The sequence below is a fragment of the Lepidochelys kempii genome, chromosome 3 (assembly GCF_965140285.1).
Source record: "Lepidochelys kempii isolate rLepKem1 chromosome 3, rLepKem1.hap1, whole genome shotgun sequence".
NCBI classification, from domain to species: Eukaryota; Metazoa; Chordata; order Testudines; family Cheloniidae; genus Lepidochelys; species Lepidochelys kempii.
The window spans coordinates 85,600,765-85,617,251 of record NC_136382.1 but is presented as its reverse complement, the minus strand read 5'-3'; the positions used below and the strand labels follow the sequence as shown (position 1 = coordinate 85,617,251).

Below are 16,487 nucleotides of genomic sequence, written 5' to 3'. Positions count from 1 at the left end.
AATCTAAACTGAGTTTCCAGACTTTCAAATTTATTTTTGAACAAATTTCACCTTCACTCAAATGTCTGGCTTTCGAGTTAGATGTATGACTTGGAAAGGGCCTTTAGTGGCTTATTTTGTCCAACATGCCTAATCTTCCTAAGACATCCCCAGTAACTGAATGATCAAATAACAATGGTTTGATCTCCAACAATTTTATAATGTTAATTCAATAGTTATTCAACGTGGCTTGAAGGCTGACCAGTTTGTTGTCCTTTCACCTTATTTCCATTATTCATTCATAGTCAGATAATATGGTACTGAGTGTGGTATAAGAATTTAGAAAGACTTTTCTGCCTCATTTGCTTTGCAAAATAATCAACATATTGTTTTAGTATCATCCAAGCAAGGAAAATAGTTCATTTGTACCTTGGCACCACTGGCAGTTAGGAAATGCCAAACCCCAAACTGAAAGGATAATGAATATTCAACTTGGATATGTTAGAAGCAAGGACTAAACTAAACCAGACTTTTATACAAAAGATTTATTAAAAATAAGTTCTTAAAAAAAACAAATTGTGATGTATATACAGTAGCTTAGCATGGAAACAATCTGATGCATATAATACCGGAATAGTGAGTACCGTAACTCCTCACTTAACATTGTAGTTATGTTCCTGAAAAATGCAATTTTAAGTGAAACGATGTTAAATAAATCCAATTTTCCCATAAGCTTTAATGTAAATGCAGGGGGTTAGGTTCCAAGGAAATTTTTGGGGGGCAGACAAAAGGCCTTATATACCGTACAGTACTGTACTGTGGTTGGGAAGTACCCCTGGCTTACCCCACAAAGGCACAGCCCGCTGCAGACAAGGACACTAGGAAGCTCCTTTGCAGCAGCGGCAGCTTACCCGGAGAAGAACAGGCACCAACTTTGCTGGGGGATGGTCCAGGCCCGCCTCTTCCCGTCCCCGCTCCACTCCAGGCCCACCTCTTCCCGTCCCCGCTCCATCTCCTCTCCGGAGCATGCTGCATCCCCGCTTCTTCCCCATCCCCAGAAAGTCTTAGGGGAGGGGGGGAGGAGTGGAGACGCAGTATTTCCCCGCTGCTCCCCCTCCCTCCCAGAAAGTCCTAAGCGCCGCCAAGCAGCCGTTTGGCGGTGGGGGAAGCGCTGGGAGGGAGGAGGAGGCGGAGAAGAGGAACTTGTGCAATGCTCCCTTGTAAAGTCACTGCTCTTCCACAAAATCTTACATGCAGCGTACAGAGCAGGCAGCCAAACGATGTTATAAGGGAGCATTGCACAACTTTAAACGAGCATGTTCCCTAATTGAGCAGTGACGTAACTTTGAAACAAGGTTAAGCGGGAGGACGTTAAGTTAGTAGTTACTGTACTAAAGTGCATGCGGTACAAAGAATATGATTAAGGGATAGGGAATGTGGTTTTCTTTGAAATATGCCCCAGTAAAGCATGATAATTAACATATGGAACTTATCTGGGGGTTTTTGGGGAGGGGAGGATTTTTTTTATTATAAAGAACTTTCAAATAAACGAGGTTTCGTAGAGGAACCTTCATGATCAGTATCATGTAAATGTTTAAGTCAAGATACAAATATAAGAATGCAGATGGAGGGTTTGGGAACACCGTCTGCAGGTTACACTCCATTTGTTCATTGGTATGTATGCTAAAGCCTTTGATCAGCTCTGTTTCTGTTATGGATCAATAAATCTTAGTCATTGGTTGTGTACCCTAATAAATCGAAGAAACTTGGGTGCCACAGAATACTGCCAAAAAGTCTATTAATGGATGCATCTTCAGTATCTACTGCAGTAGACATTAAAGAGTCTTTTCTTCTGAGCGGTGCAGTTACAGAACACAACAAAACTGCTGGTTTTCTACTTCTACACCATATACTGTGTGACATCCAGAATCACAAACTAGAAAATATTGTTTTATTCTGAAAAAGTGTATTAAACAGAAAATAACTTATCAAATTAATATTTGTTTCTGGCCACTTCACATGACTGTTCTCAGCATCTCACAAACCTTGAAGTCATACTTAGAACAGTAGCCTTTCAGCTGAGTCTTCTGCCTGGGAGATTTCCCATTTCCAAGAGTGCACAGTGTACTTTAATAGCGAAGAACCCAAAAATAGCTGGAAGTTCAAATCAAACCATCCTCAGCAGAGTTCATGTTTAACAATCTCAGATGTTCACAAAAAAGTCTTATAAAAAGTTAGCTCCTTGCAGTACCCCCTTCAGTCCCACAATTTAATAAGACCATCCCAGCCACAGGTGATGACCTTGGATGTTTCATGTGGATGCCAGACTGCGCCTATACAAACTTTGTCATGTGCTTTTAACCTACTGTAGAGTTTTGTCGTCTTCCAGTCCCAGATGTTAAGTTTTCCATCTGCATCACCTGATATCACATAGCTGTATTAAAAAAAGTAAAAGCTGTATTACAAACTCTCAGAACTACTTTTATTATTTTCCATTTTTTGGAAGATTATTATAAAGCATACATTAAAATAATGTTTTAAATTAACGCAAAAAACAGATTCAGGATAATTTTGAATTGGGGAATGGAAAAAGTTTAGTAATCCAATAAGCTTTCCATTCAAGAGAGTGTTTCAACAGACATTAGGAATTCCAATGAATTAACATGCATGATGTGTTCTAAAGAGCCTGAGCTCTTGCTATGCAGCGATTCATCACGTCATCTGTGAGGTAAATGTGCTAAGCAATGTGATTATACCATGTGTTATGTTGCTTGAGTAATAGAACCTACTGAGAGGATAACAGAAAATTCCAGGAAAAAACCCTAATTTGCAGAGATTTTTCTTCACATTTTAAGGGATTTTTTAAAAACACTTTTGCAGTGCATTATGCTAATCATGCATATACTTGCTTTGTTAACTACAGGAAGTTAAATGGGAATAATGGTTTTAAAATGACACCGATGTGACATCTCTAGTAAAGCCACAGATAGGAATTAGCTGTACAACTTCATTAGGCAAAGTATAAGAACCAGGCTTCAATCTAGATTCCATTTTGCTTTAAGTTTGAACCCAAGGTATGTGTGTGCAGGAAGGCTTCTTGTGACTCTACTGTAGACCTGTGTGTACGAAGCCAGTTACTGCTCCCTGGTTCATGGCTACCTAGCTCCAGTGCAAGTTAGAACAGGAAGCATCCTGCTCAATGCTGCTGGTGCTATAAAGTCCCCTACACCAGCAGAGGATCAGGTGTAGTGGAGCTCAGGCCCAACCCCTTATAGCCCCAGTCTGCCCTCCTCCATATGCTTCCTCCTCTCACTTTCACTTTGAGGCAGTCTGGAGTGGGGGTTGTGGCTGGTGTGGGAGGCAGTTTAGCTGCCTCTTATAGTTGAGACTCCTCCTACCTAGGGAAGGCTTCTGGCTGGTTTAAGGTCATAGCAACACAAAACAGCCTTTGTAGAATGGAGAATTTAGGCCAAAGTGTTCATTGTGAGTACTCCAACTAAATGGTCATTTCATATACTACTGGGTTAAACGTTAGTACTGAATCCGTTGAAGTTAACAAATGGCAAAGGGCAAATTCCCCTTTTAACTTCTGCTGTGTGGCCACGGAGTTTTCTGCAATGTTGGGTTAAAAGGACAGCAGCACATCAGTATGTTACAAAGGGTTTCAAAAACAAATTCAGCAGGTTCTCGTGCCAACTTTAAGACAGAAGTTAGTTTTCATAGAACTTACCTCATGTCAGGTGAAAAATCAACTTGACAAGCATAACCTGCCACCATGTGACCCTTAAAGATTTTCTTTTTGTTTAATCTGAATCTGTTCTGAGCTCCAAAAATCAAAATCTGATTATCCATTGATTGACAAGCCAGCCATTTTCCTGTACGTGCAACAAAGTTCAGGCAGATGTCAGTCTTATTTTGAATCAGACTACCGCAGCTGAAGAAACAAATCTGACAAAGATTCCTAGAATTTTCACTGTCAGTTTTGGTTTCAACAATATTCTGTGTTAATAAAGCATTTAGTTAAATAATATGCACGGCTTTTACCGTGTACTGTGGAGTTGAGAGCTAGACCCTAGAATGGTGTATTAGCAGTGTTCGTTCAAAGAAAAGAGGTACAAACTTGGCTCACATCACTTGTGTTGAAAGATTTCTAGTGTTGCAGACACAAATTTAATCATACAAAAACAGAAAACTTCTAATTCTGTAAGCAGTTCTTTCTAAGCCATTTGTGACACCAAGTACAGTTATCAGTCATACCCACGGAAAACTGTCATTGAGATGACGACTTCTGCCTATTACAATTAATACTGGAGATAGTTTGGAAGTATGTCCCTGCATGTATGCTCAATTGCCTATAGTAACTTTCTCTGTTATAATCACACTACACCAGTGATTCTAAAACTTCTGTACTGGTGACCCCTTCCACATATCCTAACTGGTCAATCAAATAATTGAAACCAGGAGACAAGCTCACAAGATGCACATCATCTCATTAATTACTCATTTTAAGTTGTGGAACAAAGTTACCAATGGTTTTTTTTTTAAAGAGAAATTTTACTTCAGTGTAAAGCAGGTCTAAAATGTGTTGAAGGATTTTAATCATGTAAATAATTCCTAAATATCTAATTTTCAAACCATCTTTAGTTTCACAGTTCAACAGGAGAAGTGTCTGGAAGGAAAAAAGAAGGGATTCTCTCCTAACCAATCATGTATCCACACTTCTTCCTGTTTTGGTGGTGGGTAGGGAGGAGAGGGCAGTGCACTAACTTCTGTCTGGAAATCCAATGCAAATGCAGATGCTTCCAGGTGGGCGAGGGGACATGCTGAAGAGAGCAGCTGCTCCTTTTATGCTGGACATATTCCCTCTACCCTGAGCAGTGACCTCACAGTGACTTTGAAAGACTTTCTCAAGGGTCCCAGGAAAAAAAGAGTAGACATATCATGGAGACACTATTCTTCTCTTCTGCTGCCTTTTAGGCTTTTTTATTCACTTCTAGCTTTGTTTGCTCCTTCTACCACTTGCAGAAAGAGAGAAATTTTAAACTGACAGAGTTCATAAAAAAAAGAAACTAACTTGGGCCTCTCACTACAGAGAAAGTAAACTAAGACCTTGTCCACTTGGGAATATTTTTTGGTATAACCCAAGGTGTTCATTTAAACTGATATAGTTATATTGATATAACTCACCCTGTTGGGTTACTCTTACTCTGGTATAAGAGTATCTTTTTCTGATTTAGCTTATGTCACCTGGAAAGGAATTTAAGCTAACCCCCAAAATGAAACCACAGATATCCATATGGGAGGTCTGATACTGGTATAACTGGTGAAACTTTCCTGTGTAGACAAGGCCTAAGTAAAGTGTTAATTTACCATTTGGAGACAAGGTGACGGCCGGCATCGAGTGCATACTTGGCTCTGCGATGTACTTGAAATCAACAGGAATATCCCTGCAAAGGAAGAAATGTGAATGGATGAAGTACTGGAAATGTTTCAAAGGGCTACCTAATGTCAGCTGATTTAATCAACCACTGTGAAACACAGAATGGGAGGTGGTGTCCGGATGAAAAATGTCTAAAATGGAGTTCAAAGATATTAAAAATACCTCCCAGTGAACTCTTACTGTGGTGCTATCAACAAAAGAAAACTAGCCTTGTTTAATACCTCCAGTTGTGAATATGTTTTGGAGATGGATGTAGGCCAGAGGTTCTCAACCCTTCTCTCTCCGAGGCCCCCGCAACATGCTATAAAAACTCCATGGCTCACCTGTGCCACAATAACTCGTTTTCTGCATACAAAAGCCAGGGCTGGCGTTAGGGGGTAGCAATCAGGGCAGCTGCCTGGAGCCTCATGCCACAGGGGCCCCTGTGAAGCTACATTGCTCAGGCTTCGGCTTCAGGCCCGAGTGGTGCGGCTCAGAGTCCTGGGCTTCAGCCTCATGTGGCAGGGCTTCAGCTTTCTATCCTGGGCCCCAGTAAGTCTAATGCTGGTCCTGCTCGGCGGCCCCCCAAAACCTGCTCACGGCCCCCCAGGGGTCCCCGGACCTCTGGTTGATAGCCACTGAATTATAAAAGTATAGATTCCCCCCACAATAGCCGTGTCTACACTAATAACAAAACCAGTTTTCAGTCACACTTGAGGGAGGTTGTAGGGTAAAGGCAGCGGGGTTTGAAAGTCAGTGCCAGACACTACTCCATTCCTACAACAGACAGGCAGAGTATGATAGCTTGCATGTCTCACCCTGCTCCTTCCCCAAAAAAGAGTCTCCACTCCAGCTAGGAAAAACTCTTATGTAACCTGTAAAGGTTAAAAAATAAAGCCACATTATGGAAAATACACTTCCTGCATTTAATTCTAGTTAGAAGGACTTGAAATGTAATGTGGGTTTTGCAGTCTTCTCTCTTCACAAATTAATGCAGGGCTCATCTGTTGGAATTTATTCCAGGCAGCTCTGCTTTCTGTTAAAATGTACCAGATGTAGTCAGGACTGCGGCAGGATATGCTGCCCTAAACTATTAGGCAGAATAAAAGACATTTAAGTTTCATGCTTGTTTCAAGCCAAATTGTGAAACAAGATGACAGACAAAATCAGCTTCTTAAAAGGTCACCAAAAACTGCTGCCATGGTTGGCTGACCTAAAAACCAATTTACCCTCAATGGCTGTTCTCACTGGAAACTCTAAACTGTGAGACCTGGTACATTCTCCTCAAAACGTTGTTTTATGAGCTGACAGTTATAAGTGGTGAAAGTGTATAACCTTCACTGGCAAACATTAGAGTGCTCCACTGTGATCTCTTTCCTCCTGACCAAACCTAGCAGGAAATAAAAGTTAGGGTCTCTTGAAAGGGAAAGGGAAAAAGTGTTTGGAACTACCTGAGACATAAAAGCTCTTAAAAGACTTCAGTTTGCTTATGGGAGAGCTTGGGAACTATGGAAAGACAGACCACTCCAGGGAGATCATCTGAAGCCTAGGGATTGCATTAGCCTCGTCATCCTAGCAGAGAATTAAACCAGCATTAGATACCACTATGGGGCACTGGTTCACTAGTGACTTGGAGGTAGGAAAATTTTGAGCTGAGTATCATCAATATAACGATGGCACAGCAGCCCAAACCATTTTGCCATTTCCCTGAGTAGCACCAGGAAAATACTAAGGAGTGAGAATAAAATTCTGCATTTTCACACATCAAGGGGTTTAGAATACAACAACCACCTCAACTTTAATATCACTGCCATATGGATGCAATAAGTAGAAAGCAGGAAAGCAAACTTCAGAATATCCCAGTTCAGATTCCACTGAGCAAATATAGTTTGTTATCTGAAAAACATTTATTGTTCTAGATTCTTACTGTTGCAGTTCCACAAAGGAAGGACACTGCAATCCAGTAAACATGAAAGCAGAATCTGTACACAGCGTAACATCTGTGAAATGGAGATTCAATTATCATGGGAAAGTTGTTCAGAAATGTCAGACCACTGCCAATGCTGGCCAAGTGAAAATGCTTACCAACTGAGGTTTGATTACAAAACACCCTAAACATTCCTCTACACAATTAAGAACACTACAAAAGCAATTAAAAACTTGCTCTTAAAAGCTACATTTAATTACATGTACAGGTCATATTTACTTGTAAAGCTTTTTCTGGCTCTTGTTAAAATCAAAATCTTCAGGCTTATTATTAATGTAAAGTAAAGAAAGAGATATTTGTACATTTAAACCTATCAAGAAGTGAAATAATCAATTAACCGAGCCATATAAAATGCCTGTTATAAAAGTAACAGAAAAGAGGGATTTATTCACAGCACTATGGGTGACAACTTGACATATGAAATTCTTCAAGCTCCAAAAGCTGCAGTGCTGAACATGTTCATTTAGTTTTAATGCAAATACCGTTAATTTGGAGCCTGAAATCTGTGAAATTTGCCTACAGACAGATAAGCATATTTCATTAAATGTTCTGAACAACAGTCCACAGCGATGAATGAGCAGAGTGGGAAAAGCGCTCTATATTAGCTTTAATCAGTCTCTTAAGCAAAATTTGAATGATGGAATATGATCTAATCTATATTTCATAATAGCTGAATGAGACAACACTATCCCTGTGACTTCTAAAATAATTTGAGAATATCTACATTTAGGACAATCAGGCTGTGATGTTCTGCGACTAGATTCTTTGTGGTGGGAAGGAGGAAAGGGAAGGTCACATTCCACCCTTTAGCTGTTTATCTTATCCATTGTCAGGAACCACAAGAAACAAGAGCATCCAGTCCCAAGAGGCAGCAGTTCTGTGCAAGAGAGACACGGCTCCACAAACCAAACAGAAGAAATCCCTGTTAAAATTAATTGTACCCAAGGACTTTTCCTACTCCTTAAGGGGTTCACTGAAGCTGCTTGGAGCTAACCCACCAGCACTCGGTCAGATCAACAGTCCTTCCAGATGAGGAATTTCAGACAAAGCTCCTTCCAGAACCAGTCAAAACACCCACTGAGTCACCCAGAGAATGATCTGGGCACTTCTTCTCACCTGTGTGGCCAAGTGCACTGCCTTCACATAGCTCCCAAACTGCTAGCCAGGGAGCGAAATCCAGAGTACTGAACAGAGATTATCACAAAACAGCATGTGGCAGTAGAGCTAGCACAAGCTTAAAATGAATTTCAATATACCTTTCACACTTTTTTTTTTTTTTTTTTTTAATAAAAACAGGCAGTAACTGTGTGATACAATATGGACATCAGTTGGGCACTGCTGTGACCTAGATTCCTCCATCCACGAAGGGCAATGTACAACTACTGTAGATCCTAAAGATAGCCAGCTGGATTCAATGAAAAGGCCAGAATGAATCATTTTCTTTAATCACCAAAGGCTTTTTCTAAGTTTCAGGAACTGAACAGAACACACCTCTCTCCCAACTCACATTAGAACTGAAGAGCAGTTCAAATAATATTTCTAAATGAGTCTTTTCTTGGATGGAATTTTATACACCAGACTGCCACTATAATTTTTGTCAATGTTTTTACCAAAAAAAAAACCAAAAAAAAAAAAACCCAACCACCATGACCGAAAAGCTAGAATGAAACTATTAAACGATTTGACTTATTAGTTATCTTTACGGTACTCTAAAGTAGCATCACACAGGCAATTCTTTATACATGCAATTTCAGTGCTGCTATACCTCCTATGGGATAGCAGATGAGAGAAACCATTAACCGAATGTTGTCTGCCACAAGCTGATATGGCTATGCCCACTGTTTCCACATAACACAGCCCATGGCACCACTTTTACTTTATAAGTAAAGTTAAAATAATTTGATTGGTATTCACCTAGAGTGTGTTATACAGGAGTAAGAAGCAAATCATTTCACCGATTAAAACCCTATACCATATGACTGACTATCCTAGAAAAAATTTCCAGCAATAATTTTTATATTACTGCAGGTGCTAAGTTTGGTTTAGATAAAAATCAATCTAACAAGATATTTGATTTCATTTTGGGCTAGTACAGTATGTTGAATAAATGTGACCTGAATGCTCTTGCACATTCATACCAATCAAGTCCGCTGTAAACTATGAAATTCTCTGCTTTGCTTTTGGATAGAATTAATGAAAATTTCACAGGTTTTTAAAAAGAAGCCCTCAGATAATAAGTACTGCAACACAGGAGAATTGTAAGCCAGTAAAAAGAGTTAAGTGTTAGACATTTTAAAAATCTTTACTTCTAAGGGATTTTAAAAATACAATTAATGGTCTTACATCTAGTTTCAGGAAGGGATGTTTCATTTGACTGAACAAATACGTTAAGAACTGGCTCTCAGACTAGCCTGTGGAATGCAGAACATACGGGTTTGGTGTAGAGTATTTACAATTGGTCAATAGCACTGTAAAATAGACTAGAAACTAGCAGCAGGAACATCACTGATTTTTTTCTGGCACTGCTTCTTTTTAAATATTTCAACTACTGTAGAGAACAATAGAAATGGATTTGTGGAAGTTTAAATTAATTTAACTTTTTGTTTGGCTAGCCAGAAGTTACTGCACCAAAACTTCAAAGTAATTGCATTGATTTGACTTAAAAATTGTTAACTATTTCCCAGTTTGCTCTGTACTAATGTGAAATCAAAACTTTGTGAGGTTTGAAACTTACCATTCCCAGACTCTTAAACTCTTGTCATCAGATGTACTCACAAACCGTCTGTTCTCATCCACAAACACAATGGTGTTGACAGCTCCCAAATGCCTATCATACTCCTGCACAATCTCCCCACTTCGAACGTCCCACTGCAAATTAAACAGCCAGCGTCAGAGCCACTTAGGTTCTAATACATTCCTGAACTTGAAACTATAAAGCTTCTGATATTTAGTCAGATTTTCAGGTCAGAGAGTAAGCACTCCAGCAACAGCCTTTGAGGGAGTGTTCATTCAAAAATACTGTTAAAAAAGGAAAGAAAAGGTCTATGATTTTGAAATATAATAAAGGCATTGCAGTTATTCAGCAGCTAAATTTAAATGTCAGGTACAAAAACTTTACAAAATAATGAGATCAGGAAACATTTAATTAAGTTCTGAGTCTTACCTGTACAATTTTTTTATCTGACATTCCTGCCACAAAAAGATTTTGTTTATCTTCATCAGGATTGAATTTGACACAGTATGGAACCTTCCTGTTTGTGAACCTTGAAACACATTGCCCTGTAAACAGACAAGCCATTCAAATTAGATCAGTTCAAAAGTTTCTCAAACATAGTTTTATAAATGCTCACAGTAATAAGCTACCATAATTTATCCATCTTTGTACCTAGAGATGTTTTACTTAGTTTAGATCCGGAGAAAACAAAAACATAGGCTTTCAACTCCCTGAAAGGATCAGAGATTGGGAATTATTCTGGAGATGACTTGGATCTTGTTTATATTAGATCTTCTCTCCTCCCTGCCCCCATAAAGTTTCCCACCATTGCTACCTTGTTCAACCAAGGCAGCTGGTCACACCCTGGACCTGATCTTTAGCCTAGATATCAATACTGAGGACATCACAACCCAGCCACTGTCTTGGACAGACCCATCACCTTATTAAGACAGGAGTCAGAAACCTTCAACTGCCAGGCAACAAGATAGACCAATGATCCTGATTCAACCATGAATACTCATGGATGCCATCAAATTCCAAAGCCTCCTAAAAGACATCAGCACCCCACCATGAGTCATCACGGACCTGGTGACTCATTATCACCTCAATACTAGACCCATCACTTGTAGAGTTTCACAAGGAACAATTCTCTCACCGGTCCTTTTCAACGTCTACATAGAACCACTAGGTGAACTGGTCAGACAATATAAACTCAAAGTGCCAGCAATATGCAGAAGACACACAGCTTTACCTACCCTATTCCTTCACTGCCACCACCACCACAACCAGCAAGGCCCAATGCTTGGACAAGATCAGCTGGCTGAAGCTGAACTCAAGCAAGGCAGAAGCTATGGTGATAGTGAGAAGAAAACATTTTGAGGAGTTTGCAGCCAAAGTATATTTTCCTTTGGTTAAAGGTACACATCCACAATTGGTTAAAGGTACACATCCACAATTGGTCAATTGAGTTCATAGTTAAGGAGCACTCCTGGATTCCTCACTGATGCTAAGTACGCACACAGCCGCATCTTTGAATAATGTTTTTTATCATCTCTGGTTGGTTAGAAGACTCCACCCCATCCTGGCAAATGATGACTTGGCCTCTTGCCTTCATCACCTTTTGGACGGACTACAGAAATACAAAAAAGCACTGACGACTTCATGCCCAGTGTAAGGAAACTCCAACCAGTATAGAATGCTGAAGCACGTCTTCTCAGAAACACAGGCTACTGCAAACACCTCAAGCCTGTCCTCCGCTCCCTACGCTGGCTTCCCATAGAATACTGAATCCAGTTTAAGTTCTCAGTCCTTATTTTCAGAGCACTCAATGGCCTGGACCCAAGGTATCTAAAAGATCAACTGAAGACTGTGGTTGACAACTACGCTCCTCTAGCAAGAATATAATTCTATAAGAAGGGTAAACTCATTTGTGTGGGAGACAGAACTTCCTCTAGGGGCCAGCTCAGGACTATGGAATGACATCCCCAAGGAACATCAAAAACCTCACCACCTTCCGCTCTTAATTAAAGATGCATTGCTTTGACCTTGCCTTCTCTAACATACAGCAGAGAGAGACAGTGAGTGTGAGTGAGAGAGAGAGATAATAAAAAAATCCCAGAACAAAACCCTCCACTGCACAAACCTCTCCCTTGGGGAGAGAACAACCACATGATAGGTGTTAGTCATGTTGCTTAATGCATTACTGGAAGGTACTCAGATACTACCCTAAGAATAGAATTGACCAGGACTGATCCATTGGTGGTGACAACAGTGGAAGCACCAGTAGTATAAACGAAATGTCAGTGGCTGCTGGTTTTTTAACCCACAGTGTCATTTAGACCTGCTCTGACCAGTTAGATGACAAGAGTGGTTAAAATGCTGTCAGCCATGTGCATCTTTTTAATATACTGCTATTTCCATTGTTGCCTCCACAAGGTGATTTTAAGGAAAACAATCACAGACATGGCCTTGCAAACTAAGTGCCAGGAGATTATGAAGCCTTCTGAACAAAGATGCACTCTACACAGCTCTTTAATGGTGTCTAACCTTGATATTGTATGTATTTTAGGAGGGCAGAGTTTGGCCTCCAGTATGTATTGTCAATTAATATGCATGAGGAGAAAAATCCATTTTGACTTTCAAAGACCAAGCTGAATTTGCAAGCTAGCAGTTAGAAAAAAATATTTTTTTCCCTTGTAAACTATGCAGAACACTTGAGTTAATCCAAGTACAGAAAGAGTGATCCTCATCTACTTATAAAGATCTGGGAGACACTTGCTGCCCTGAGCAAAACTTCAGTGTGCCACCCCCCCTTGTGTGCTGGGGATGAGTGGTTTGGGGTATGGAAGGGGCTCAGGGCTGGGGCAGAGGGTTGGGGTGTGGGCTGCGGGGGTGAGGGCTGCGGCGGGGGGCTGGGAATGAGGGGTTCAGAGTGTGGGAGGGGGTTCTGGGCTGGGGTGTGGAAGAGGATCAGGGCTCTGGGCTGGGGGTGCAGGCTCTGGGTTTGTGGGGGCTCAAGGCTGGGGCAGAGGGTTGGGGTGCAGGAGGGGGTCAGGGTTCTGAGCTGGGTGTGCAGCTTCTGGGGTGGGGCCAGGAATGAGGGCTTTGGGGTGCAGGAGGGGGGTTTGGGGGGGCTCAGGGCTGGGGTAGTGGACTGGGGCACGGGGTGGGTTGCAGGCTTACCTACAGTGGTTCCCCGTCAGCAGGGATGCTAAGGCAGGCTTCTTGCCTATCCTGGCACTGCGGACTGCGCTGTGCCCCAGAAGTGGCCAGCAGCAGGTCCGGCTCCTAGGCGGAGGCTCACAAGTGGCTCTGCGCAGTTCTTGCCTGCAGGCACTGCCCCCCCAGCTCCCACTGGCCGGTGTGGAGCCAGTGCTTGGGGTGGGGGCAGCGCGCGAAGCCCTGTGGCACCCCCCCCCAGGAACCGGACCTGCTGCTGGCCACAGCGTGATGTCAGAACAGGTAGGGACTAGCCTACCTTAGCCGGGCAGCACTGCCAACGGGACTTTTAACGGCCTGGTCGGAGATGCTGACCAGAGCTGCCGCAATCTAGTGCCTTACATTCTGCGATCCAGTACTGGGTCACGACCCGCAGTTTGAAAACCACTGCTCTAGAACACAGGTTCTCTACTGAAATAATGGATCTAGGGTTTTGGTCAAAGTGGGGGCAAGTACTAAGTCACAGTGCCACGCATTGTGGGTTGACCCAACTGCCCCTCCATCGTGATGGAGGGACAGCTGGGCCAAATTTGACTAAGTGGCCTTGTCACCTGGTGCATGGGGTCACAGTGTCACCCAGTTTTGGTCCAGCTGCCCCAGGAAGCTGCCTAGTTTGCCTATAAGCTGGAATGGCCCCGAGCTCTGCTATGCAAGATATTTAAAAAAAATAAAAAAAATTATGGTACTGATAATTCTGTTACAAAGCCTCTTCTCTGGAGTTGCCCTATTCAGATTCTTTTTACTCTTTTAATAGTCGTTTTCCTACATTGAGAAAATCTAGGGGAAAAGGACCTTGAACATGACTATTAAAAACGTGGCCTGCACATTAAGTGCAAAGTGGAAGATGACTGGCCCCAAGAACGCTAAGATCAGTCACCACACAAGTTAAAGTAAAACAGACTTCATATATTTGGCAAATGCACAAAATTAAGGAAGTCTTCAGTTAAGTATTGAATATTTGCTAAGTACCACAGAGGCACAATGGGAGTAGTAGTGCAGCAATAAGAAAACCATATTTAGTATCTAACAGGATTTAAAATACCTTTTTTTGATTGTGTATTTGGCAGAGACACTCAGCATTAGGTGAATAGAATTATTTGTTAAAGTTCTTAGCAATGAAAATACAAAATGTTGTGAAATAAATGTCGTTGCTATAATTACTGTTCTTTCTTTCCCCAACCCATCTGGGAAAATTCTATTTTTTTTTTTTAAAATCTGGAAGAACTGTTATAGAATAAATCCTTTACCAAATTATAATAAAATATTCAATTCAAAAATGTACTTTTACTACTTAATTTCATTCTTATAAGTGAAGGGGTGCCAAATAATTCTCTCTAATTTGGTAAATGTTTGGCCCCATTCTTCGACTTGCTATGTAAATTTTCAGTTCAAAGTAATTTTTTTTAAATAATGTGTGAACCCTTGTTACCATGGATTTTTAACTTAAACACCAAGACAACCTTAACTGTAGCTTTACAGTGACAACAAAAATATTCAGGAGATGAGAAAATTGCTCTCCCTGTATTTGACACACCAATGTTGCACTGTAAGAGCATATAATAATAAAAGAGGAAGCATGGCTATTAAAACAGTAGCTATTTACTACTAGTTACAATGATTATCAGATTTGAACATGTATGTATTTAAGCCTACCTGTTTCAGTGTCCCAGAGTTTAAGATACCGGTCATATGCTGCACTAAGAAATTGAGTTCCAGCATTGTTAAAGCAGATGTCTCGAACTGCTTTACTGTGCCCTACAAGATAAAAAGAAATGTGGTAGAGAGAAGAATTAACCCTTTACCCCCAGTGCTAGGAATTAGGATTTTCTGGAGAACATTACCACAGACAGAATGCAGATAAACCACAATACTAATGGTCAATTACAGCTTTGAATTACACTCTCTGGCAACACAGAAAACTACTTACTAGAACTCATCTAAGAATATCTTGTAAATTTAGTTCCAGCAGACCAATTCAACTGGAAAAGTAACAGTACCTCCTAAAGGCCATTATGAGATTTGAAAATAAAACCATTGGGAATTTTCTGCAAAGAGACTGACCGCAACGCTGCGGAAAATTCTAAAACTTCTCCAGATTAAATATAGCATGCCTTTAAAAATAAACATCTATTCGAGGAATAAGACTGACCACAGGAGGTCTCCCTGCACTAGGAAAATCTTCCATTGCTACACCACCATAATTGCAGCCCCACCTGTTATCAGTCACAGGGCTCAAACAGCGACTGCCATTTTTATTACTGTATTGTCTAAACCTGTCCTTTACAAGGTTATGTGACACAGCAGCAAAAGATCAACTCCCTCTAGTGGTGATAATGCAACAGCAGGGAATTTCCCAAAGCAGTCTACTGCAGACAGCCAGAGAGAAGTTACTTTGGAACTGCACTGACAGAAGGTTTTTTTTGGAACAAGTGCACTCATCTTAACACTTAACTAGCCTAATGAGCTAAACTGCATGAGGATGGGATAAATGCCAGGATGGTAACAGAAAGTTTAGATGACTAGTTTTGTTGACATTCATATTAAAGAAGTCTGCCCCCCCCCAAAGCAATTTATTTAAAATTAAAATATTCATTTTGTCTACATATTCCACACATCTTAAGATGTGATGCAGCTGATCTCTCCACTGCACTGAAATGACATACTGCACTACAAATACGACGCACAAAATTCACTATTGCTTCAAATATTGTCCTGGACATAGTTATAGCAACAATGCATTGCATGTGAAAAATATCACAACAAACATTAACATCCAAGATAAAAAAGTAAGGGAGAATCAAGGACTGAACACTATAGAGGAATTCTATGAAGAGGATGCCAACTGCTAGGCACAGCAAAATTTTGGGATGGCAGCAATATCAAGTGGGTAAATAATTTTGGCAGGCTTAAATTAAATCCCCTGCGGAATACAGGAAATACTTAGGTCAGGAAGGCGTGTGGCTCAGGTAGAATCATCTCCACCGCCTTGCAGAATAATTCTGGTTGGCCATTGTAGCAGACTTATAGGGGCCCTACATTTTAGCTTACACACATTTTTAAAATAAATACAGCAGGTGAATCTGACTCATGAGAGGAAAGTTCTGAAACCATAATTCAAAGAGAAGAGTCTCTTCTGGAAGATCCTTTTCTGAGGCATCAGTTTAGCCAAT

General features: G+C 40.8%; 1 protein-coding gene across 3 annotated transcripts in view; it reads right to left on the bottom strand.

The window, feature by feature from the left end:
• Positions 1-508: 508 nt before the first annotated feature.
• The window catches only part of CDC40 (cell division cycle 40), a 59,064-nt gene continuing 43,085 nt past the window's right edge, over positions 509-16,487 (bottom strand). Inside the window, exons 11-16 of one of the 3 annotated variants that reach the window (XM_073337031.2) lie at positions 14,971-15,072; positions 10,549-10,664; positions 10,120-10,253; positions 5,350-5,426; positions 3,710-3,854; positions 509-2,413 (exon numbers count right to left, since the gene is read on the bottom strand). In XM_073337031.2, coding sequence (XP_073193132.1) covers positions 2,236-2,413; positions 3,710-3,854; positions 5,350-5,426; positions 10,120-10,253; positions 10,549-10,664; positions 14,971-15,072 — 752 coding nt within the window. In that variant the 3' untranslated portion in view covers positions 509-2,235. The remainder of the gene's footprint in view (positions 2,414-3,709; positions 3,855-5,349; positions 5,427-10,119; positions 10,254-10,548; positions 10,665-14,970; positions 15,073-16,487) is intronic. The other 2 variants (XM_073337030.2, XM_073337032.1) reach the window with 2 other exon arrangements.